The sequence below is a fragment of the Sylvia atricapilla genome, chromosome 16, assembly GCF_009819655.1.
Source record: "Sylvia atricapilla isolate bSylAtr1 chromosome 16, bSylAtr1.pri, whole genome shotgun sequence".
In the NCBI taxonomy this organism is placed as follows: domain Eukaryota; kingdom Metazoa; phylum Chordata; class Aves; order Passeriformes; family Sylviidae; genus Sylvia; species Sylvia atricapilla.
Genome location: NC_089155.1, coordinates 5444445 through 5466376, shown reverse-complemented (window position 1 = coordinate 5466376; position 21932 = coordinate 5444445). Strand labels below are relative to the sequence as shown.

Below are 21932 nucleotides of genomic sequence, written 5' to 3'. Positions count from 1 at the left end.
TGAGGAATAGTTTCTCTGACCTAAAGACCAGCTGCATCTTAATCCAGAGGCTGAGCAGAGCCAGGGCTCCTTACAGGGAACAAAACTCACCACAGGAACAGTAGATTTCAAAGAACACACGTATTCACATGTCCCTCCGGGAACTGGCTTCCCTTCTCCAAGATGGCAGCCCTCCTTGTGTCTGGTAAATCCATTTTTAATGCTCCCTCCTCCATGCAGATGCACATGCCTTATGGAGCATACAAGGGTGTGCATTAGGAAAACACATATGCATATGTATTTGTATATATATGGTATGTGTATGTATATTTTTGAACAATCCTGTGTCATGGTGCTCATCTGATTCCAATTCCCTAATGCAGCCCCCATGTCCTTTGCCATATTCCAAAGACCCACACTGAGTAGCTAAAAGCTGTGGCAGCAGTGTTTGGAGAGAGCCCCATGGTCCCTGGGGCTGCTGTGCTTTGCAATCCCACTTTGCTGGGCTCTCTGGTTACACCTGGGCTCTCTGGTTATGGAAAACATGTCTCTTCCCTGAGGAGAAGTGTGTCCATAGGTCTCTGCAGAGACCAAGCTGGGCACAGAGCAGTCCTGTCCTCCAGCTCTGGCTCTCTCCTGTTTCATTGCTTAAACTGTGAACTCCATCATCTTGTCCCAGGCAGGAGAGTTCCAGCTGCCCTAGGGTGTGAGTGCAGCAGTGAGTCTGCATCCTCCTCATGCTCTTCTGATCCCACTGGGATGCCTGTAGCCCTGGGACCAACACTGATGTGGAACAAGTCAGGGAATCTGTGAGAACAGCTCTGGAGACCTGTCCTCAGCTCAGAATGAAAAACCCACATCATTTACTCATCTTGACTCTAAATAGGCAGGCTGGAAAACGTCCACATTCCTGAGGAGCTCCAGCCTTGCCCTACAGAGCTGCTGCACACAGAATCCACCTCTCCCGTGGGCACCCTCTGCTGATCAGCCAATGGGGAATTCATTACTAGGATGAGCAGGAAATTAAAGAGCCTCCATTCAAGCAACTCTGGCACTTTATAGCAGAGGAATATTTTTTTCTCTCGACACTGTAGCTCACAAAGCCTTCCACCCCAGCCTGCCTTTGGTTCTCACACAGTGCTTGTCACCCTCACCAGTCCCTGCTCTTCTGCACCATGGTTCCCTCCCTGATCCCCCCCTGATTGCATAAAGGAGCAGCTCTGTGCTCTGATTAGCACAAACCAGCAGCAGCTCTCAGCAGAGATCCATCTGGGCACCTTTTCTCCCCCAGAAAATCTGGGTGAGCTCCCTTGAATGTGCTTCCAGGCTAGGGAGGACCACAGGGATCACTGAGTCCAGCAGCCACACCATGTTGCTCTGAGGCAGGAAAAGCGCGTTCCCCTGCCAGAGGAGCATGACCTCTCAGCTGTGGGAGCGTAGAGAGGACACGTGGCCTCCCCAGCACTTGCCCAGCCCTGCCAGGTGCTTACAGCACCAGAATGCTCACCAGCACTCTCATTGCTGTGTTTTGTTGATTTTAAGCTACTCTCTGGCTGCTGAGACACTTCTCCAGCTGAGGAATGACCTCCTGCTACCATTGGACATCCTGCAAAACCTGCTCCAATTTTTCTCCTGCTTAAGGAAGCTTAAGGAACCTGCTCAAGCCAACCCTCAGTACTTTGTCATGGGCCAGGGGAGCCCTCACCCTGCAGGGGAGCATCCTGCCTAAGCTCCCTTTCCATCCCCTCACACCAGGGAGAAAACCAAAGAGAAAACCAAGCCAAGGGCCAGGCTTTCTGTCCCCCAGCCAGGGCTGGGTTAGAGTGGCTGAACAGGAACAGCTTCCCAGAAAAGAGGGAGCCAGGACTGGCCATGAGAAAACTAGGACAAGGAAGAAGTCTGACCTTCCGGAAAATGGTGCTATGTTTGGACTATTTCTGACTAGTCACTTGAAGCTATGGACAGTTTGTTATTTCAGTTCTCAGCTATTCATGTTTAAAAAGTGAAAGGAACTTTGTACAAAACCGGGCATTTTTAAAAATTGCTTGCAGAGTAAGGAAATGGTGCCCATAGGGTTGTCCTTGCATGGGCAGCTTTCTGAAGGAGTTGAAAACTGATGCTCTTAAAAGACTGTGTTCTATTGCGTTCTATTGTTTTTAAAACCATGTCTATTTGTTCAGATTTTAAAAACTGAAAAACTGTTTGTACTGGAAAGGAAAAAAATAAAGTATTTCTTGCTGAGTTTCCAAGATCAAAATGACTGGTGTGGCTACCAGAAGTGGCAGACAAGTGACTTACACTCACACACAGGGGTCAGGGAAGGAGAAGGTAGATGCCAGACTGGAGGAAGGAGCCCAGCAGTGCTTCTGCCTCTGTTTTACTTTATAACCTCCCGTGAAGAGAGAGCTGGGCATGCTCAGCCTGGAGAAGAGAGGGCCATGGGGATGCCTCACTGAGACCACACGGGACTTGAAGGGTCCCATGGGAAAGATGGGGACAGAGTGCTCAACAGGGTCTGTGGTGGGAGGAGAAGGGAGGATGGCTTTCAACTGCAGAAGGTCAGATTAGGTTGTGTCACAAGAAACTGGTGCTTTACACTAAGGGTGGTGAGGCACAGGTCCAGGCTGTGCACAGAGGCTGGGCATGTCCCATCCCTGGGAACATCCAAGGCCAGGCTGGAGGAAGCTCTGAGCAGCCTGGTCTGGGGGCAGATCGCTCAGGTTGGAACAGATGAACTTTAGGGTCCTTTCCAAGCAAAATCAAGAAAGGATTCCATCATTCATCATTCCATCTCTCCTGGTTCAGAGCAAACCTGGAAGAAAACCTCTGAATAGGGTCCCTCCAGAATAACAAATTCAAGCAGCTTCTCCCCCATCTGATTCAGGAAAAGACCTCCTTAGAGGAAAGTGGAAAAAAAAAATTCTTTAAGCAGCAAAGTATCCACAAGCATAAAAAAATGGATAATACGAAACAATAAACCCTCTCACTGTTTGAAGAGATGACAAATTGAGAAAATCCTTGTCATGGAGTGCAGCTCAGCTAGCTCAGTCTCTTATTCATCCCTCCAGTGCTGGAAAATGCTGACACCCAGGCGCAGTGGGCCACTGGTGGGGGGTCCCCAAAGCTCTTCTGGGTTTTCAGTCCAGAGCAGGTACAAACATTTAAAAGAAAAAGGAAAGAAATAAAAATAAAACAGTCCTGGGAACTTCACTGCATCAGCTAGCTAAAACTGAAAGGAAGTGAAATCTCATTCCTCTCTCTATCCCCTCTGCAGATAGGACAGTCAGAGGAAATGAATGCAGAATGGAAATAGATTTTGAATTTGCTCCTTCTCCTTGCTTCACTCTCAGAACTGAACCTAGAGATTCACCACAAAAACCACTATGTTCTACTCACTGTCTTATGAGACATGGTTTGAAGGGACTCAAACTTTCATACTGCTCCTTCCTCTAGCTTTGCTACACAGGAAACCTAGACCACTAAAACCTAAAGTGATATGTTTGGGGTATGATTATTCAATCATATAAGCATAATGGTGTTATGAGTGCATGTGATGTGGTTCAAACGGAGTTTTGTGTAGCTACCCTGCAAAAGACACTTGGAGCAGTCACCACACTCGGGGCAGAGTGCATATGGCAGTGTGAAGGAAAACAGAGTTACTGACGCTGCTGTCAGTCTTGATATCTCTCTGCTGCCTGGATCTTGCCATCCATCCCTGCAGGATGCTCACTTTTGTCCCAATGAAGGTACAGTGCCATTCCATGGAGGTGGACACCCCCAACTCCCTGGGTGGGCTGGAGCTCTGTGGGGCTGGGGTGGGACAGGGACCTCACTCTGAGGTTTTGCTCCCTGTGCAGACTGGCTCAGACACTGAGGAGGAGATGGAGCTGGATGTTAAGACTGATCTGGAGGAAAACATGGAAGCAGATGTAGAAGATTACGGAGAGGAAGAAATGGAGGTGGATGTGAAAGAGAAGGAGAGGGAGGAAGAGATGGAAACGGAAATGGAGGATTACGTTGAAGACATGGAAGTGGATGAGAAAGGTGAGGAGGAGAACATGGTCTTGGGATGAAGAGGGACCCCAGCAGCAGGACAGGCAGCTGCTGGCCATGCCCTCCCACAGGCAGAGTGGGTCCCCTGCTGCCAGGCTGGGGCTGGGTGGCCCCGCTCAGGGACACGGTGCCCAGGGGCTGTCCCTGGGTTCTGGTGGCACAAACACCACCCCCAGCCTGCCCTGTAATGGTGCATGGTAAATGTAGAGGCAAATCCCAGCAGCCCATGGCATCCCATGAGGGAGCAGGGCTGAGCCTGGATGGGCCTGCAGAGCCTTATCCAGGGCTCTTCCCTGGGTGTCCCTGGTGCTACTGAGAGTGCACTGGGCTGCAGGCAATGTCTGCTCCCAGGCACCCCATGGGGCTGGAGCCAGCCCACAGTGAGCCTCACCACAGGGGCCTCTGGCTTTTGCAAGGCCTTCTGTCCTTTCAGCCCCATGTACATATAGAATAACCCTGGACTTGTTTTCTGGTTTTAATTAATTTTGCTACCTTAGCTAAATGTAATAATTAAAAAAAAATATGAAGAAAAGCCATTTTCCAGAAGGTGGTCCCATTGCCCCCAGAACCCACTTAGCTGGGTAGCTGAATATGGAAAATCACATTTTAGAAAGGACTTGGAGCCTGGCTCCCACATCTATGCACAGGGGTAGAGCAGACAAGAGGCAGCCTGGATAAAGGCACTATTTATTATTGCTTTTAGTTCAGAACACTTAAAGCCCCAGCATCTTCCATTGACCTTTACAAGGTGGTGAGCAGTTTCAGCTACCAAACTGCAGGTAGCTGGACTGTCTAGAACACTGGTGATACCAGGAGGTAGTAATATCTATTTCAGAGGTATCATCAATAAATATAACAGGGAACAACCAATCACCTCTAAAAAAGAGCCAGGCTTTAAAGGAGCTACAAATACTAGAAGAGACCCAGCTTTCAGGAATTTGTGTTTAGCAACTGCAGGTTTTGCAGTCAGAGCTCCCTCTTATGCTCCTTGGCCTCCTGCTAAGGCCTGTCATATTACAATTGCAACTGCCAACAGGGCAGCCAGCAGGGAGGATGAGGTGTATCGGAAGCATTTATTCCTGGCAAAGAACATGCAGGAGAGCTGTGGCTCAGGTCTCCACTGGGATGGGTTTAGGGCAAGCAATCCAAGTCATCAAGCAGTGGAGTAGGCAAAGTGGCTGTAGTTTGGGAACGCCAGAGCAGCGCTCCTCCTCTGTCCCACAGGAGGGAAGAAGACCTCCACCAGCTCCAACAGCCGCTCGTATCTGTGGGGTAAGAAAGAAGCTACATTGGGGTCATTGGGTGTTTGTTTGATGCTCCTCTGCATCAAAGCCGGGTCATCCCAAGGATGCTGAGGAGTAACCACTTTGCTTACGTTGACTTTTGGTCCTTTGTGAGCTCCTGGATCAGCTCTCCCTTGGGGTTTACTGTGAATATGCGGCTCTCTGGCAGCCCCACTTGCTTGTAAGCGTAGACATCCTGCCCAAGGAAGGCCAGCACGGGATGAGAGCTGCAGGAAGGCAGCACCACCCAGCCTGAGCCCTCCCTGCACACCTGGAGACCCACTCACATTGGGCCTGTTCCCAAAGCCCGCGTAGAAGGGACTCTTTGTAGTAAACAGTTTTCGGATGTCTGTCAGGCAGGTGACCTTGAACACCTCTGGCTTCTTCTCAATCACCTCCCTGCAGCACAAAAGACACGGTCACCAAACCTGTCTGGGGCTCAGGGAAGTGATCTGTGCTTCAGCGCATCAGAAGCTTCACTGTGAAGCTCCAGCAAGGTCAGGCAGCTCCCCCGCTGCCTCCCATGAAAGGCATTGTGCACCGAGGAGGGCAGAGCAGTTTAAGGCCAGGGCAGAGCAGTTTAAGGCCAGGACATCCCTCGGGGAAGGGGGTGCTGTGCCCTGGGATACAGGAAGTGCAGGAAAAGACAGTACCTGTGGAAGGCAGACAAGAGGCTACTGGGAGAAAGCAGCATGGGGCCCATGGGAAGGCCACAGCCTTGTTCATTGACCCATTTGAGGTAGCCTTTGGTGATGTCAGACATGCCAATAGCCCTGGCCGAGCAGTAGAGGAACTTGTAGCCATTCCTAGAGAGAACACAGGAAGCTCCTCTGAGCTGTGGCCTGAGCAAGGCATTCTCTTGCTCTGAGGAGGAGGAGGTAGCCAAGTACCTGGCCTAAGACCAAATTTTATTCCAGTAAACGAGGTGGCTCCACAAAGACCATGAATTCCTTATCTGGAAACCCAGACTAAGCCAAACCCCCATCTGCCTCACACCGAGTGTCCCTGCACCATCCTCCATGCTCCTCCCAGCAGCCACACATCCACCCAGCCCAGCTGCACAGCACGTATTGCAGCTCTGCACCCTCACACAGCACTGCCACCCCACAGCACTGCCTGTCAATCGGGGAGGGCTGTACCCAAGCCTTGCTGACGCCCGGGGCGGGGACAGCTCGGCAGAGGTGATTCCGGGTGGCCAGAGGCAGCCGAGGTGCCGGTCAAGTCCCTGCAATCCCAGGAATGCATCGCTTTCTGGGGCCAGAACGAGCCATCCACGGGCCCACAGTGCCTCTCAGTGGCCGCAGCGGCCAGGTTCCAAGCTAGAGGCTCGGCAGCGACTCACTGCTGGTGTCACCCCTTGCAGCGAGACCCCTGGGCTGTGGAAAGGATCACTGGGTGCCCAGAGAGGTGCTGGAGCACCCGTGCTACAACTCTCAGGTGTGACCTTAGGTGGTCTTGTCTCCGCTGCTGCTCAGCTATATCTCCCCAGCAAAGCCTCCACTGACACACACTCCTTCAAGGGAAGGTAATGCCAGCATCTGCTCCCAGGGGGCCTTCTGCTTTCACCCCTCAGCATCATGTAGGCAGTGCAGCCAGCATCAGCCACCACTGGCAGCAGATAGTGCAGCTCTCTGGACCTGCATCAGCGAGTAAGAAGCCCTGACTCTGACTCCATCAGCTTCCCACTTCCCCTTGGCCTCAGCTGATGCACCTACAGGTGGATTTTGTGGAAGAGTTTAACAATCCCACGGTGAGTCCAGTCTTTACCCAGCTGTGGCAAGATCTGTCCAAGAGCATCTGATCTGAAAGGAAAGGAGGCTGGGTTAGTGTCATCCAACGTGGTGAGCATCCCCACCCCAGCGGGGTTGGTGCTCCCTTCTGCCTGCTTAAGTGAGCCTTTAAAGGAGACTTTCCCCTAACAGGGGAAAACAAGGATTTTTGTGGGGAAGAAAGGCCTTTTACTTAGTGATGGTGCCATCGATGTCTGAGATCACCACTTTTTCGTTCCAGTTCCACACGTAGATGGTGGCCTCACAGCGGCACGTGCCCTGGTACTGAGTCGTCACACTGAATGCCACCTGGTTGGGGCCATCCTGCAGATTCAACCTTCCCTGGGGGACAGGGGCAGCAAAAGTGTTACACCAGCGCCAATTCACACCACTGCAAGGCTTGCCAGAGGCCAGACTGCCACCCAGCCAGGCCAGAGATCCCAAGGCTCTACAGGGTGGCCAACAAGGCAAAATATTTGGATGTCCTACAAAAACACGAGGTCAGGAGTATGGAAATCCCTGTTTAAGGGTTGTCTCACCGCTATACACATGGACAGTGAAGATGGAGGAATAAATACATACAATTTGTTCAGAGGAGAGCCGCAGGGATTTCTTGTAGGTTGGTAGAGGTTTCTGAGCAGAGGCTTCCACTGCCAATGTATCCCTCGGGTGCAGGAGCTGATTGTCACTGAGTGATTCCTTTTCCTCCTGCCTACACAAAGAAGGGAAGGGGTCAGCCAGAGTCTTAACAAAGCTTTTTACTCTCTTTTGTTAAGCAAACTTGGGAATAACTCATGATGTAGGAGAAGAGACCAGGAGCATACAGACTCCTGAAGGTGACCTGGGAGGGAGGCACTCACCTCTGCTGAGCAGGGTCAGGCTGCAACATGCCCACATTGGCTTGCCCTGTCTTGTAGGTTGGCAGAGGTTTCTTAGCAGGTGCACTAATTGCCAACACGTCCCCAGGGTGCTGAGGCTCACTGTCACTGGATGACTCCTTTTCCTCCTGCCTACAGAAAGAAATGAAGGGGTCAGCCAGAGTCTTTAAAAAGCTTTCTATCCTCTTTTATCAGGTAAACTCGGGAATAATTAGTCAGCTAGGAGAAGAGACCAGGAGTATTCAGACTCCTGAAGATGATCTGGGGGGCAGGCACTCACCTCTGCTGAGCACGGTCACGCCACCGTATTCCCATGCTGGCTTTCCCTGGACTCAGCTGCTGCTGCAGGCAGAGAGAGGTGTGCTGGGTTTGCTGATTTTCTTCACAGTGACTGGTATGGGGCTGTGTTCTGGATTTGGGCTCAACACAGTGTTGATAACAGAGATGTTTCTGTTATTGCTGAGCACTGCCTGCACAGATCTAAAAGCAAGAGCAGGGGCTACTTTGCTTTTTTCCCAGTTGGATCAGCAATGCCAAAAGAGGCATCACTGCAGTCCCTGCCATCACAGGGCACTGCTAGTGGAAGAGGAAGCACAGCCTGGTGCTGTGGTGTGGCAGGGAGACCAGCAAGCACACGTGGTGCCCAGGGACCTGGTATGACAGGCATATAGCAGGAGGTCTCACCACTACAGGGTTCACATTACTGCATTACCAGGTGTTGCTCTGCTGTTCAGGCATTAAGACCAAAGGGGATCGGTGGCAACCTTAAGAAGTCATCTCATCACGTCCTGGATGTCCTCACAGTCAACCTCAGGCCATCTCCAGGACCCTGCCAGTCAGCAGAATGATGCCTGTCCCCTGGGGACATGGTTGTCATATCCACTGCTGCAAACATACCCCCTCTGTTGGGAATTCTCTCCTCCTGCGGGAGAACCAACACCTTCTGCCCCTCCTGGGCATCTTCTCCTTCACCAATTCATCGATGATGCTCTGTGAACATGGCAGAACATGGGATGAGATCAGTCCTCAGCCCAGGCCCTGCTGAGAATCATAGCCGGTAAATGTGTCCACTGACCTCAGGAATGTTTCTCTGGAAAGCCTGCAGGGCCAGGACTATGGGACCAGCCACTGCCCAGTTGTAATACCTGGAGAAAGCAAGAGGGATGGGCACATCACCATCCTGCAGCACGGCTAAGTCCCACAACTACTTTGGTACAATCATACTAAGGGATGGAGTCACATTCCTACAGGAGGGTTTCCACAGCAACAAATGGACAAAAATGTCCATTGTGGAATGAAATAGCAGGAAGGGCAGGCCACTTACTTCTTGTTGATCATTATCACGAGGTTTGGGTCACTGACAAGCCTTGGATTTTCAGCAAACTCCTGGTAGGAAACCATGTGTTCCATGAACTTCTCTGGTGGGACAGAGGCTGTGTCATGCCATTGGAGGATAGAAAGGATTTTAGGGCTACAGATTCCCCCTCCCCTCCTGCCTACCATGAGAGATCTGCCTGTTGCCCCTGAGGCCCCCACACAGGGACAGGGCAACTGTGGGCATTGAGTCAGAGTCCATGGGGCTGTTGGCAGGCAAGGTAGATGGCAGCTGCATACACAGATGGTTGCTAGGGTCTGTCACAGGCCTCAAACTCTGCTCTGTGTCACTGTCAGCAAGGGAAGAAACAGTGGTGACATCAGAGAATAGCTTTAAACATACCTCCATCCTTTGTGCCAGTGGAATTGCTCAAAAATGTCTGAGCTTGGCCACCTGGGACAACTCATACCTCCTGCGGAAATAGAGAGCCACTGGCTTGCTGTCCAGCTTGGAGAGGTCTTCCACGTAAATGGCTCTGGGACCCAAGTGAGGACTTTGGATGGATTCTCCATGCATAGACAGAAGAGAGAGATCTTAGCTGAATCATCTTTCCAATCACCCCAGCATCTATCGAGAAAGCCAACAGCATTTTCCTCAATCATATCCATGTACCATACAAACAGGGCAGCCATTTTCCTACTGGAAAAACTGCCATAAGTCAACAGCTACAGGAGTGCCTCAGGATACCTGCACTAGCATGATCCTTAAATACACTGTGAAGGGGGTACATAAATGCTTCTCTGTTATTTTCCCTGACTTTGCAAGCTCAAGATGAAGACATAAGTCATGCCAGGTACTGTCAGACACTTAAATTAAGGTATGGCCTGTACTGCTGAGAAATCTTCTAAGTATGCAGAAGCAGAGACAGCAAAGGACAGACTTCGGGAACAAAAGGCAAGAAAGCCTTCCTGGGAGCTGGGTGGTCACTGAAAGGTGGGGGGCACCTAAGGGATGCCTCTTCAAAGCAAAGGAGCTGGTAGCACACAGAGTAGGCAAAGCAAACACACCACAACTTGGAAGTCACACTGAAGGAACAACCCAGGTGCTGATCTGAGTCAGACACACGTGCAGGCTCAAATACCACCTCAAGCAGCACCAGTCTCCCCCTTACCTTGCCTCCTCTGCCTCTCCAGCTGGGACTCAGGGTCTTCTGAGCCTGCCTGCATTGGAGCAGTGGCTCCCTCAAAGGGCTCCACATCTGCCTGAACTTCTGGCACAACATTCACATCTTCTTTCTGTTTCTCTTGTAGGACTGAGTAGGCCCCCAAAAATCTCTTTGCCCTGGCAGCACGGAGGATGTCCTTCAGCCTGGAGGTGCTGTTCTCAGCCTGGGGTGCGAGTGTTGGCTCAGTTACAGACACGGCCAAGGAACAGGGTATGCCCTGTGGTTCTGCTGGGCTCAAATCCCTTCCCAGATGTTCAGAAGCAGAAACAAGAGGGGTTGCCTCATCCACTGGGACTGGTGTCACAGAGGTGGTGGTTGCTGCAGGAGCACTGGTCTTTGTGGACTTGGCTGGTTTAACTCGCACCAAATTATTTACCTCAAGGAAAGCAGAAGAGCAGGTCTGAGGATGGGAAATTGCCCAAAGCATCCCACAGAAGAGAATAACTTCCCTAAGGCTGCCTGGTCACAGCCTCCTATACTTTCTGCAGGTCTTTTGAACACCCATTCCCAGCAAAATAGCAAGAACAGAGACTCACCTGAGGGAGCTTCCCCCAGATCCACTTCAGACGGGATTCAAACTCCCGAGCAAAACTTTCTTGGGGTTTGATCTCTAGTTCAGAATCACTTTTTGGGGAAGATAGATGGGTTGGCATGAGGCTGCAGGAAGAGAAGGTGATGTGGGGCTTCACCTACACTTGCATCTCCATGCTCTCCTATCAGTGCAAGGACATTTAGAACCAAGAACCCTGTAACGCTTGTTTCCCGTAAAGTCACTCCTACCCTATAAGACTGTCACTCCCAAAGGGCCAAGACCTACAGAAGCTGAGGCCCAAGGAAGGAAAGTGCTATGCCAGCAGTTGCCCAGAGCAGCTCATCAGCAGACAGCCCTGTACACAGGCTTCTCACACCTGAGACCATGGCCACAAGTGTCCCTTGTGGTCTCTGAGCTTTCCTCCAGCCACACCATATCAGGCTAGGAAAACTCTCCTCTCCCAACACCTCCAAGTGACTTCTCCTCACTTCCTTCCCTGCCATGGGGCATGTGCCCTGCTCTCACCAGAGCTGAGCAGAACACCTTGGCTCTGCCCATTACCTGTCCGCTGCAAGCAGCTCCCCATCGGAGTACGGGCGTATCTCTCGGGACTGCAACGACCCAGTTTCTTCAAGATCAGCAAAGGATGAACATGCTGCATCACTGCAAAGGAGGAAAGAGAGGCAACTTGTGCTACTCTCAAGCAGCAGTCTTCTCTCCAGAAAGCTGGCAATTCCCCCAGCTTCACCATTCCCCCTGGCTTTCTGCTCCACAGGAGGCTGGGCTTCAACTTGCAAATAGTTTCCCCTTGTTTCAGTACTGCTGGACATCACCAAATGAACCCAGGCTTGATTACTGCATCACTCTACCCAGACCAAATAGCTCACCGTGGGGCTGGCAGCTCACGTGGCTCCTTTATGGTCATCTCACTTTCACTCTCATCATTGCTGTCAGAATCCAAGTCCAACACCAACTTCTTCTTGGGCCTTCTCTTGCGTCGCCTCCTCTTGCGCGGGATCAACCCAGCGCCGGTGACCTCCAGCCCACAGGAGGGTTGAGAAGTATAATCTGAGCTCCGCTCCTTGCAGATGGGGGACGTGCAGAGGTAGGAGGGGATGCTGCCCTGGAACAGGGATGAGGAAGAGCCCATCAGCTCCCTCCAGCACACTCCTTTTCAGCCTAGCAGCTCCTTGCTGTCTATGGAGCATAGTGTGGAAGAGCACAGCCAACACCACTGAGCCCTCAGCTCAGGGGTGGTTTTGTGGCCTGGCCTAAAAGGAAAGAATCTGTACCTACAACATGTGAATAAAAGAACATTAGGGTGATCCAGCCACAAGCTAAAGACATCTTTAACACAGGCATGGAGAGACAGGCAGGAGGTGGCACCACAAGACCAGAATTACAAAGGCTGCAAATGGGATTTGACTCCAGAGCCCTTTCCTACTTTCAAACTCAGCCCAAACCAGCAGTGACCACAAGTCTGCCTGAGAGAAGAGCTGGCAGGATTTCTGGACACCACAACTAGCCTAATCCCACTTCCCATTGGAGCGGGCAGCCTACCACAGTATCTGTCTCATTCTCATCCCTGTCACAAGATCACTCCAGGGGCCAGCTGCAAGATATCCACCTGTCTGGCCAGCAGCCATGCTCATTGATGGAGACCAGTCTGAGATGCAGATATTTGGTCTAATACACCCTCAGGGTGCTCCACTACTTGGGTTGCAAGGTCCTTTGAACAGGAACCTTTCCAGGCACAGAAAACATCAGACAGGACAATGGAGTCACTCTGGGGAAGAGCAGCATTCCAAACCCAGTCATTCCACCTCAACCCTGCACTTCCAGGTAGTCACACCAGGACACAGACATGCAGCACCTCCTTATAACCAACCTCATACTCCTCTGACTCCTCAACAAAGAAGGCCTCTCCATTGTCTCCCAGCTTCATGTGCAAATCCACAGGCTCTCCGTTGATTTCAATGTCGACCTAGCAAGGGACAAAAGCACCTATCCATCTGAACACCTCCTCATCCCACTGGAGCACAGGGACACTTCTGGATGGAGAGGATGGGTTGAAGTTGCTCACAGGGCTGAGAGCCACACAACCTTTAAGGCAAAGGACCTCTCCCAGTTTTCCTGGAGAGAACATTCCTCCCTGGAAATGGATTGTCTCCATTTGGGGGCATCCCCTCAAAAACTTGGCAAGCACCCCTTTCACTGGGTTCCCATTCCCCTTAAAGAAAATAGTTCCATAACCTGTGGCTCACAGAAGTTCCTGGGTCTGGAGACACTGGACAGGAAGGGCAGCCCCAGGGCAGGCACCACTCACCACCTTCTCCTTGGAGCGCAGCACTCCCAGCTTCCCAAAGCGCACATGAAACGGGGAGCACTTGAAGGAGTTGTCAGGCTGCCTCACCACCACCACATCGATACAGCCCGACAGGGTGGCAGAGTTCAGATCCTGGTACAGCTCCTTCATCGTGCCCAGGACGCTCTCAGCCAGCTGCCCCACATAGTTCATGGTTTGAGACTGCAAGTGAGAGACAGGAATAGACCCAGGTAGGGGAAGAGAACAGCAACAAAAGGAAATGTGAGTTTACTGTAGGAGAGTCATGTCATGGCTGCAACACAGCCTCATCATGGGGGTAGGTAAGCCTCTAGAGAAACAAACACCTGAAGGCCTTGATGAAGATCAGCCAGGGCCTCTGTGAGCACCAGAAAACAGGGCAGAAGCCAGAGCATGAGTTATTGCATCCAGCTTGGAGGAGGGATGCCCTTGGCATTGGGATACACCATCACATTTGCTCCCTGAGAGGGCAAATACAACCTCACAGCAACACCACACAGTCAAGCTGTCAACATCCCATTCAAACTAGAATTGGGCTGGCAGGAGACCTCCTGTCCTGCACTGTCCTTAGAAATTGCCAAACAACTCATGGCAGAGAGGTGGGAAGTCTAAGCTGCTCCATACACCACGCACTCACTTTGAATAAAGTCCAAACCCAATATTTCCCACTCAGAGGGAAAGGCATCCCACTGAGGCATTGCAGAATTGGCCACACACAGCTCCTGTGTTCCTGTCAGAACTCTTGTGCTGGGCAGCACAGCCAGGTGATGGTATGGTGACTCTCAGCACAGCCCCAGGGACCCTCAGCACAGCCCTCAGTGCACACTCAACCCAAAGGGTGGCTGGGGGGGACTTGGTTCCTTACCCAAAGGGATGATAACAGGCATGTACCACGCCACAAGCCCTCTGCCCCAGCAGGTCCCCAGCCTCTCTGATCCGTTTTGCATAAGCTTGGCCCTGTCCCATTCCCAGACATTCCTCCTGGAAGGCAGTCTGAGTGGGCAGACATGGTTCCTGCTCCATGCCTCATCCCCCACCTCTCCCTGGCAGCCAGGAGTAAGCCCAAATCCTAGATTCTCTCTGTAGAATGATAGCAGGGAAGTGCTAGCCAGCTCCCGAAGCTTCAGTGGCTCCATCAGCTCTGCTGTGCGGCATCACGGGGCCTCCCACCAACCTGCTGAGCCCAGCTTTCCCAGGCATTGCTGCAGGGGTGGGCAGCCCTCCAGCTGCCTTCCCTGCTGTGCCTCAGGGCCTGGCAGCAAACAGGAGACAGCTCCTCTCTGCACATGGGGGCACTTTTGGAGAGGAGGAATGATCAGGCTGAGCCCGATGCTCCCTGGGCAGCACTGATGAGCTTCCAGTTGAGATATACACTGACATAGACCTGAAAAGTGCATAGGGGAAGTCCTGAGCAGAGAAATCCCATAGGATTTGGGGTGAGGGCTTGGAAATTACCCCCAGGCATGATGCACTGAGCACCACCTTCATGGTGAATGCAGGGTGCAAGAGCTCAACATAACACTGCAGACACACAGCAAAACAGGTGCCAGGGCCACGTCCCCTCTGCAGGGCCACTGTCCCCCCCTGCCTCAATGGGCAGCTGCCCCCACTCCAAGCACCTCATTGCTGGGGACTGCATGGCTCTGATACAAGTTTTCAGCTCACTGAATTTAATTCCCTGTAGGCCTCACCTGGGACAGCTGGAGGAAGGCAGGGAATGGAGAGAAAGGCTTTTCCCTGCAGGCCTCGGCCCCACCATGGATGGAGCAGGCCCGTTAGGGAGGTGAAGGGTAGGTTATGGTCTGGAGAGAGATTAATAGGCAGACAGAGTAAGAGAACTGGTATTCAAAAAATAAATCCTCTAGAGGAATGGGGCATCTCCAGCCCTCAGCCCCCAGACCAGCCGGGATCACAGCCCTCCACCATGCAGCCCTGGTGAAGGATGAAGGGGACAGTCCTCCCCTGCCGACAGCTCACATCAACCTCCAGACTCAAAGAGCTGCCCAAAATAAACCAGGTGCTTTGCTGTCACCAGTCTGCTTTGCTCCTGGGCCACCCTGGCAGCAGCACACCCTGCCCACATCCACATCCACATCGGCGCTCCCATCCATCGCACGCCATAAACCAAGTTTACCATTCCCCATTACCCGGGGAGCTGCTGAGCCTCAGCACGTCCTGGACTCCGGGGCAAAGCTAAGCCCCAGGGGCTGCTGTGGCGGCAGCAGCACTCACCCTCAGCCTCTCCTTTCCCTGTTTTTATCTTCCTCTCACCTGGGCGAGGGCAGGGCCCGTCCCGTCCCCCGAGCGGCCCTGGCCCCGGCCTCCCGCCGCGCTCTGAGGGCCCGGGCCGGCCGGCGGTGCCTCTGGGCGGGCTGCGGCTCATCCGACAGCCCCTTCGCTCCTGCAGCCCCGGCCACAGCTGCCTTGTGCCCGCCGAGACCCTCCCTGCTGCAGCCCACCGTCCTGCGAGGTCACGGTGAAGCCTTAATGAGACAGAAAGGGTGGCCAAAGCCCAGGGGCTCCTCTGCCCGGCGTCATCTCCGTGGGGAAAGAGGGCACGGTGAAAGGAAAGCACGTAAAAGCTGAGACTTTAAGAAAATTGATGCTCTCTAGATCTCCGGGAGCCTGAGAGCAGTGGGGAACTGATGTGGGAATACCTGGAGGGACTCAGGTGAGGAACTGAGCTGGTGGGGTTTTTTATGGCCCCCCAAAAGTGCATTGACTCTCACCATGTTATAACTCCAGGGCAGGGATGTGGCTGGTGTGGGCTCTGTCCTGTATTCACCTGACTTCTCTGCTGGGTTTTGGAGTGATGGGGATTGAGTGGTGGCACTTTAGGGATGGCAGCTCTCCAACACGTCACTCATGGAGCTGACATTGTGCTGTGAGGGCAGGGAAGCGCCAAAGCTGAAAGGTGGCTGCTTAGGACTTCTTTAGTCCCTGAGAAGAAGGATCCAAAGCCTGTTGGTCCCAGCTGATGGGCTGATCTGCAGAAATGCCACAGCTCGTTCCCAGGCAAGCCCCATTGACACCCAGTGCCTCACTTTCCCCAGCTATGCTGATGGCAATCGGAGGCACAGAGATCCCCCTGTGCCTGTCCAGTGCCAGGAATGGCCTGGCCACAAGATCCCAGTCCCAACATGGGAACTCTCCTGAAGGCTGTGACAAATCTGCTGAGGAATGAAGCTTATTTTCCAGCAGCTTAGTCTTTTAAGAGTTCTGCCCCTCAGTGAAATTGGACTAAAAGCAGCTATTGTGGGTGGCCCGGCATGGCTGCAGCCTCTGAGGAGGGTGGGCTGGCATCGCAGGGTGGGTGGCTGCCACCAAACCCTCCAGGCCACGGCCAGGGCACTGGGCACTTCTGCCCAGCAGGGAGGGAATCTGATGGAACCTCCATCGAGACACCTTAAGTGTGACACTTCAGGTGATGTCCTTACAGTGGTGCTTGCTGATGCCACTGGAGTGGGTCTCAACCAGGGCAGGGGGCTACATCCTGCAAGCCCTGAGGGTCTAACAAAACCCCCAGGGCTGGAACACAAAACAGCACAGATCTGGGCTGCAGATGCGTGGTAACTGGTAAAAAATGCTGCAGAGGATATTCAACAAAGGACATTCAAGCACAGGACACCATTTCTTCCTCAGCCAGCTGAGAGTATCTGCAGATGAACACAGAGAAGGAAGAAAATGTCAGCAGGAGCAAGCTGGCAGCTCAGCCTTGCTGTGGCTCCAAGCCCACACCCTCTGAACACAGGGATGAGCTCCTGGCACTTGGGCACCCTGCAGAAGTACAGACCCCATCACTTAGCTCCAAGGCTCCTTGCCCAGCTGATTTTCCCCACCAAGCTGTACTCCTGGTTCTTGACACACCAACTTTTACTTGTGCCCTCGTGCCCCTGCAGCAGATCCCCAGCTGTGCCATGGCTGTTCTGAGTGATGGCTGTTCCTCTCTGCATTCTTCCCTGCAATACAGGCTTTTTTTTTTTTTTTTTCTTTCCCCTCTCCTTTCTTTCTGTCTCCTCCAAAAAGCTTAGAGCACTTTTAATTGCTGTGGTAATTTTTTGCAATGCCATAAAATCATCCTTGGTTCCTGACAGCTGTTTTTCATACTCCCTCTCACTCCCCTTTCCTCTTTTTTGGAAGGTGAGTCTTGCAGAACCATCCCTCCCTGTGCTTGTGACTCTGCAGCCCCCAATTTCTCTACAGATCTTGTGCATCTTCCCCCAGATGCTTCAACAGGGAGAAGTGTCTTCCCCCTTTTGGGAACTCCACAACCCACAGATGTTTGCAATGAACCTTTGCATAACAAGACAGATTTTTTAATTAGTCAACTGAGATGCAGTATTTTTAGCTCCTTGCATTTCAAAAAGCTCACAGGAACATCCAACTTGGCAGCTTTTGTCCTGCATCCCAGCACTTCCCATCTTTCCTGGATGGCAGCCTTCACCCCTAATGAGGCATTTCTGCCTTATGGGCTCCCCAAACCTCCACTGACTGTCATGCTGAAAGCCCTGCATCCTGAGACCATGGGCTTCTCTAGAAAAACTCCATCCATCCATCCATCCATCCATCCATCCATCCATCCATCCATCCATCCATCCATCCATCCACTGGGCAGTTGGGAGCACAGATGAACTGCCCAGGAGCCTCCTAAATTTTCCTCTCTCCAAAATATCAAGTTATGTCTTCAGTCACAGGGTGGGAGAGTGGACAAGCTGTGTCAAAAAGACGGACTTCTCCTTCCCCCTCTTCACATTTTGACAGCTGCTGCAGCCCAGGGGGGCCACAGCCAATTCTCCAGCTGCCTCCAAGGTGGGAGTTCATGAGGGGTCTGCCTTCTCCCTTGACCAATACACTATTTCTCTGGGATTTTCCCGGCTGTTTGATTTAATATTTGAGCTGCCTGGGATTCATCTCCTTGGATCCTGCTTTGCTCCATGCCTCTTCACGGGACTGAAATGTCTGCAGGGAGGTCAGATAATCCAGCAGTGAGGCAGACCCAAGGAGCTGGCCAGTCTGCCTTCATGCTGGCTGAGACCTGACACAGCTCAGCTCCCCAGAGATGCTGCAGAGGACAGGAAGGGAACCAAGTTGACTAAAAAAGGGTCTTACTTTGCTTTTCGGACAAGCAAAGCTGGGGCTGGAACAGGAGAAATCCCTCCAGCTGGGGACTCCAGTTACTATTTGATGGCTGGAAGCCCACACTGCAGCATCTGAATCCTCTTTTCACCCCAGGGCCAGGAAGATGTGTTCTCCTGTTCCTTTTCCCACATGGAAAGGTGCTTCAGAACCTCAGTGTTCTGTTGCACAATCCTCTGATGTCCACTAGCCTGGCTCCTTTCTCCCTGGGTCTGGTCTGTTTTTATCTCCACCAGTGTCCCTTTTACATGGGCATTTCCTGAGATGCTGACAAAATCCAGGCAGCAGCCAGGCAGGCTGTAAGGATGCCTTTTCCTGAATGCTGTGCACTGAGCAGGATTGCTGCAGGCACCACAATTCTGGTGAGGGATGGCCCGAGCTGTGGGGCTGGTTGACAGCAGTCAATCAATCCATCAGGCCCGAGGTCCTTGTGCTGGGCAGCTCCCTGGAGCAGCTGCCTGCTGCTGGCAGGGCTGTCATCCCCGACTGACATTCCTCCGCTGTGACCCTCCGGGGAATCCCTGCCAGACACTGGGATGTGAAAGGGCTTTCTCATTATCACGGCCCCTTCTCCCAGCACGGAGAATCAGCGCTTTAAGAGGAGGGGGAGCTTCGTGAGGTTGGCAGAGCTTTCTGACCCTCAGCTGACTGGGCTGGAGCTCTCATTTCCTTTCCTGGATCAACAAAGAGCTCCAGAGGCTTGTGAAAGGAGTGATTCAGCAAAACAGGATGAGAGGAGAGGCAGAAACACCAAGTCAGCACAGCTGGATGGGGTCAAATCCCCATGATGAAAGCCGTGGGGAGCAAGGCTCAGGTGTCCTACTCCCTCAGGCATAGGGACAACTCCTGAAAGTCCAGCTTTTCTGCATACCAGCCCTGGATTTAGGAATACAACAAGAAAACAGTGTTGCTGGTTGTTTTTTCTTTCCCATTCCCAGAAAGATCAAGTCAGACTGGCCTGGCATGCGATGGAGTGGGTGGGAAAGACATTTTGCCTGAAGAGGAGGAAATGCCATCCTCAGTCCCCAATCACAAGCATTGAAAAAGCTGAATTACAGCCGCAGAACTGGTTGAAACCGTCCGTTCTGGTTTAAAAACATGCTCTGCTGATTTGGCTCCTAGTTTCTGACCTGTTGGAAGTTCACATTTCTTCTGTAAACACAAAGGGTTCAAGCTTACTTAAAAAAAAACCCAGAAAGCTGCATTTCCCACACAATTGTGTGGCTCCAAGAGCCAGGGCTTGCAAGAGAAATCCAGCAATACCCTCAAACCGGGAGAGCTGAGAGCCCTGAGCAAAACATGGTCCGGAAAAATTAAATCCCTGAATTGAGAGCTCTCTGCTTTTGTGTCCCAGCTCCAGACCATCCCGCCAGGACATTCACTCTAAAGACAATAGCTTTAGATAAGTGATATATTTACATCAATGTAACGGTGAGCAGAGTCTGACCATCAGCTCTGAATCCAGGAAAAGTGGGATAACATCCACATTTAGGCAGATGGAAAATCTTTTATCTTTTGTCCAAAGCTGGTGTCTGATTTCAAGACAAGATCTTTCCAAGACACACTTTATTTAAAGGAAATAGTTGGTGCTCGGTTCGTTTCTAACCTGCTCACAGCAGGCTGGGAGTGACGCTGCCAAAGCCTTGGGGTGCAGCAGTCTGGGCACCCCACGCATGTCTCCAGTTCGAGCAGTGCCGGGGGGGCAGACAGCAGCTCTGGGCTCCAGTCCCCAAGCACAGCTCACCCCGTGGCTGGACCCCTGAGCCCCCCGCCCGCAGCAGCCTCCTTCCCTCCGCCGGTGGGACAGTCCCACCTGCCCGGGGGACAGCGGCTGGGAAAGGGCTGCGGGCTTCCAGCCACCCAACCATCCATGCCGGGTCCACCGCCTCGGACGCCGTGCAGGGCTGCCCGCCCCGAGCCGCCCGCGGTTCTTGACAAGGCTGATGGAGATCGCGGACCGACCGGACCCTTCGCCCTCCGGTTCCACCGGAGCCCAGCGCCGCCGGGCCGGCTCAGCTCCCTGCGGGGAGCGGCAGAGGCGGCGGGGACAGCGGGGTCCGCTGTGCCCCGCTCCGTGCCCGGCCCCCCCGGTGGCCGCACGCTCCTCACCACCCTCCCCGTGTCCGGGGCTGCTCCCCGGTACGCGCTCCCCGCGGGCGCCCGGGGGGCTGCTACGGGCACTCGGGGCAAAGCCCCGGTGCAGGCGCTCGCCGCACTCCCCGGTGCCCGGTCCAGATCCCAGTCTCGGTGCCCTGTCCCGATCCCTGTCCAGATGCCAGTCCCAGTGACCGGTCCCGGTCCCGGTCCACATCCCAGATCCCAATCCCGGTCCCGGTCCCGGTCCCAGGACTGCCCCGACCCACCCGGGTGTCCCCGCGCGCACGCGCGCTCCGGCCGGCCGCGGTGACGTCACGCCCCCCGCCCGGCGATGGAGCCCGGCTGATGCCGGTGTTTGTCGCGCCCGCCCGCCCCGCGCTCCCCCCGCCGATGCCTGCGCTCGGCGGCGCCCGCCCGCCCCGCTGCGCCTCCCGCCCCGCGCTCGGGGCCGGGGCCTCCGCCGGACCGCAGCGCACCGCACCGCCCCGCACCGAGCCCCGCCGAGCCGCCACGGACCTGCCGCGGGTGAGTGCCCAGCGCCCGGCGCGGCGGGGAGGGTCCCGCTCCCCGCGCTTCGCTCCCGCCCTCACCCGCTGCCCCCGGTACCGCAGAGCCCCGGCAGGTGCGGGGCAGCGGGGCCGAGGCGGTCGCACCGCCCCCGTCCCCGTACGGGGCGCCCACCCGAGGGTCGGGACACGCGTGGACCCCCCCGCCCCGCCGCCGCCCCGGTGCGCCCAGCCCTGCCCTGCCGCCGGCCGGGGAGCGGCGGGGCTGCGCTGCCCTGGGCTGGCCAGCAGTTACAATTGAAATAAATCCAGTTAAAAATCGGCTCCCGCCGCTGTGGGAGCTGTGCGTGAGCACTCGGCTGCGTGGGGCAGCCCGAGACCCACCCGGCTGCGTGGGGCGGCTCGGGACCCCTCTCCCCCGGAGTGTTCTGGGTTGTTTTCCTTTTAGTCTGGGTTTTTAGCGGAAGAAAAGTGCTTTTTCCCAGCCCTCGTTGGCTGCTCGCTCTATGGACAGCAGGGCAGCAGACCCCACTCGTGTCGCAGCTGGGGGCTTGGACCAAGCTTGGCTTAGTGATCGTGGGGATTTTTGGAGCTCTTGGTGTTGCGGCAGTGCCAGGTTTGACGTGCCGGTGCTTGGGACAAGCCGGGATGTGGGCAGACGGCATCTCCCTCTTCTCACAGGTAGGAAAACTGAGCGGCCGCTAAGTGACGAGCCCGAGGCCGCACAGGAAATCTGTGGCCGAGCCCCGGCTAAACCCCAGATTTCCTGTTCGGTGCTTTTCTTGCCTGGCTGGGGACAGTGGTTTAACCTCACA

At 53.8% G+C, this 21932-nt stretch overlaps 2 protein-coding genes across 2 annotated transcripts in view; one reads left to right on the top strand and one right to left on the bottom strand.

Annotated features, from left to right (window-relative positions):
• Positions 1 to 5185: 5185 nt before the first annotated feature.
• On the bottom strand, positions 5186 to 13555 carry LPIN3 (lipin 3). The gene is made up of 20 exons (XM_066331047.1): positions 13361 to 13555; positions 12923 to 13018; positions 11922 to 12157; positions 11596 to 11697; positions 11039 to 11159; positions 10449 to 10878; positions 9747 to 9843; positions 9463 to 9626; positions 9287 to 9380; positions 9038 to 9107; positions 8860 to 8952; positions 8243 to 8304; positions 7945 to 8094; positions 7667 to 7796; positions 7278 to 7426; positions 7031 to 7117; positions 5969 to 6121; positions 5603 to 5714; positions 5408 to 5511; positions 5186 to 5297 (listed from the first exon to the last, which is right to left on the bottom strand). Exons 1-20 carry the CDS (start codon positions 13550 to 13552, stop codon positions 5186 to 5188), a joined length of 2754 nt encoding a protein of 917 aa, XP_066187144.1. The 5' UTR covers positions 13553 to 13555.
• Positions 13556 to 21099: 7544 nt separating this feature from the next.
• Positions 21100 to 21932, top strand: part of ZHX3 (zinc fingers and homeoboxes 3) — a 47614-nt gene continuing 46781 nt past the window's right edge. The window contains exon 1 of the mRNA XM_066330595.1: positions 21100 to 21136. The gene's annotated coding sequence lies outside the window, so the exon portion shown is untranslated. The remainder of the gene's footprint in view (positions 21137 to 21932) is intronic.

Bases quoted from the DNA above. Each gene is read 5' to 3' on its own strand.
- LPIN3 (XM_066331047.1), bottom strand. From the start codon at position 13,552: ATGAACTATGTGGGGCAGCTGGCTGAGAGCGTCCTGGGCACGATGAAG. The intron at 12,158-12,922 runs GTTGGTTATAAG...TCCCTGTTCCAG, and splicing joins AGGAGTCAGAGGAGTATGAG to GGCAGCATCCCCTCCTACCT. The intron at 5,715-5,968 runs GTACTGTCTTTT...TTTGTGCTGCAG, and splicing joins CTCTTGTCTGCCTTCCACAG to GGAGGTGATTGAGAAGAAGC.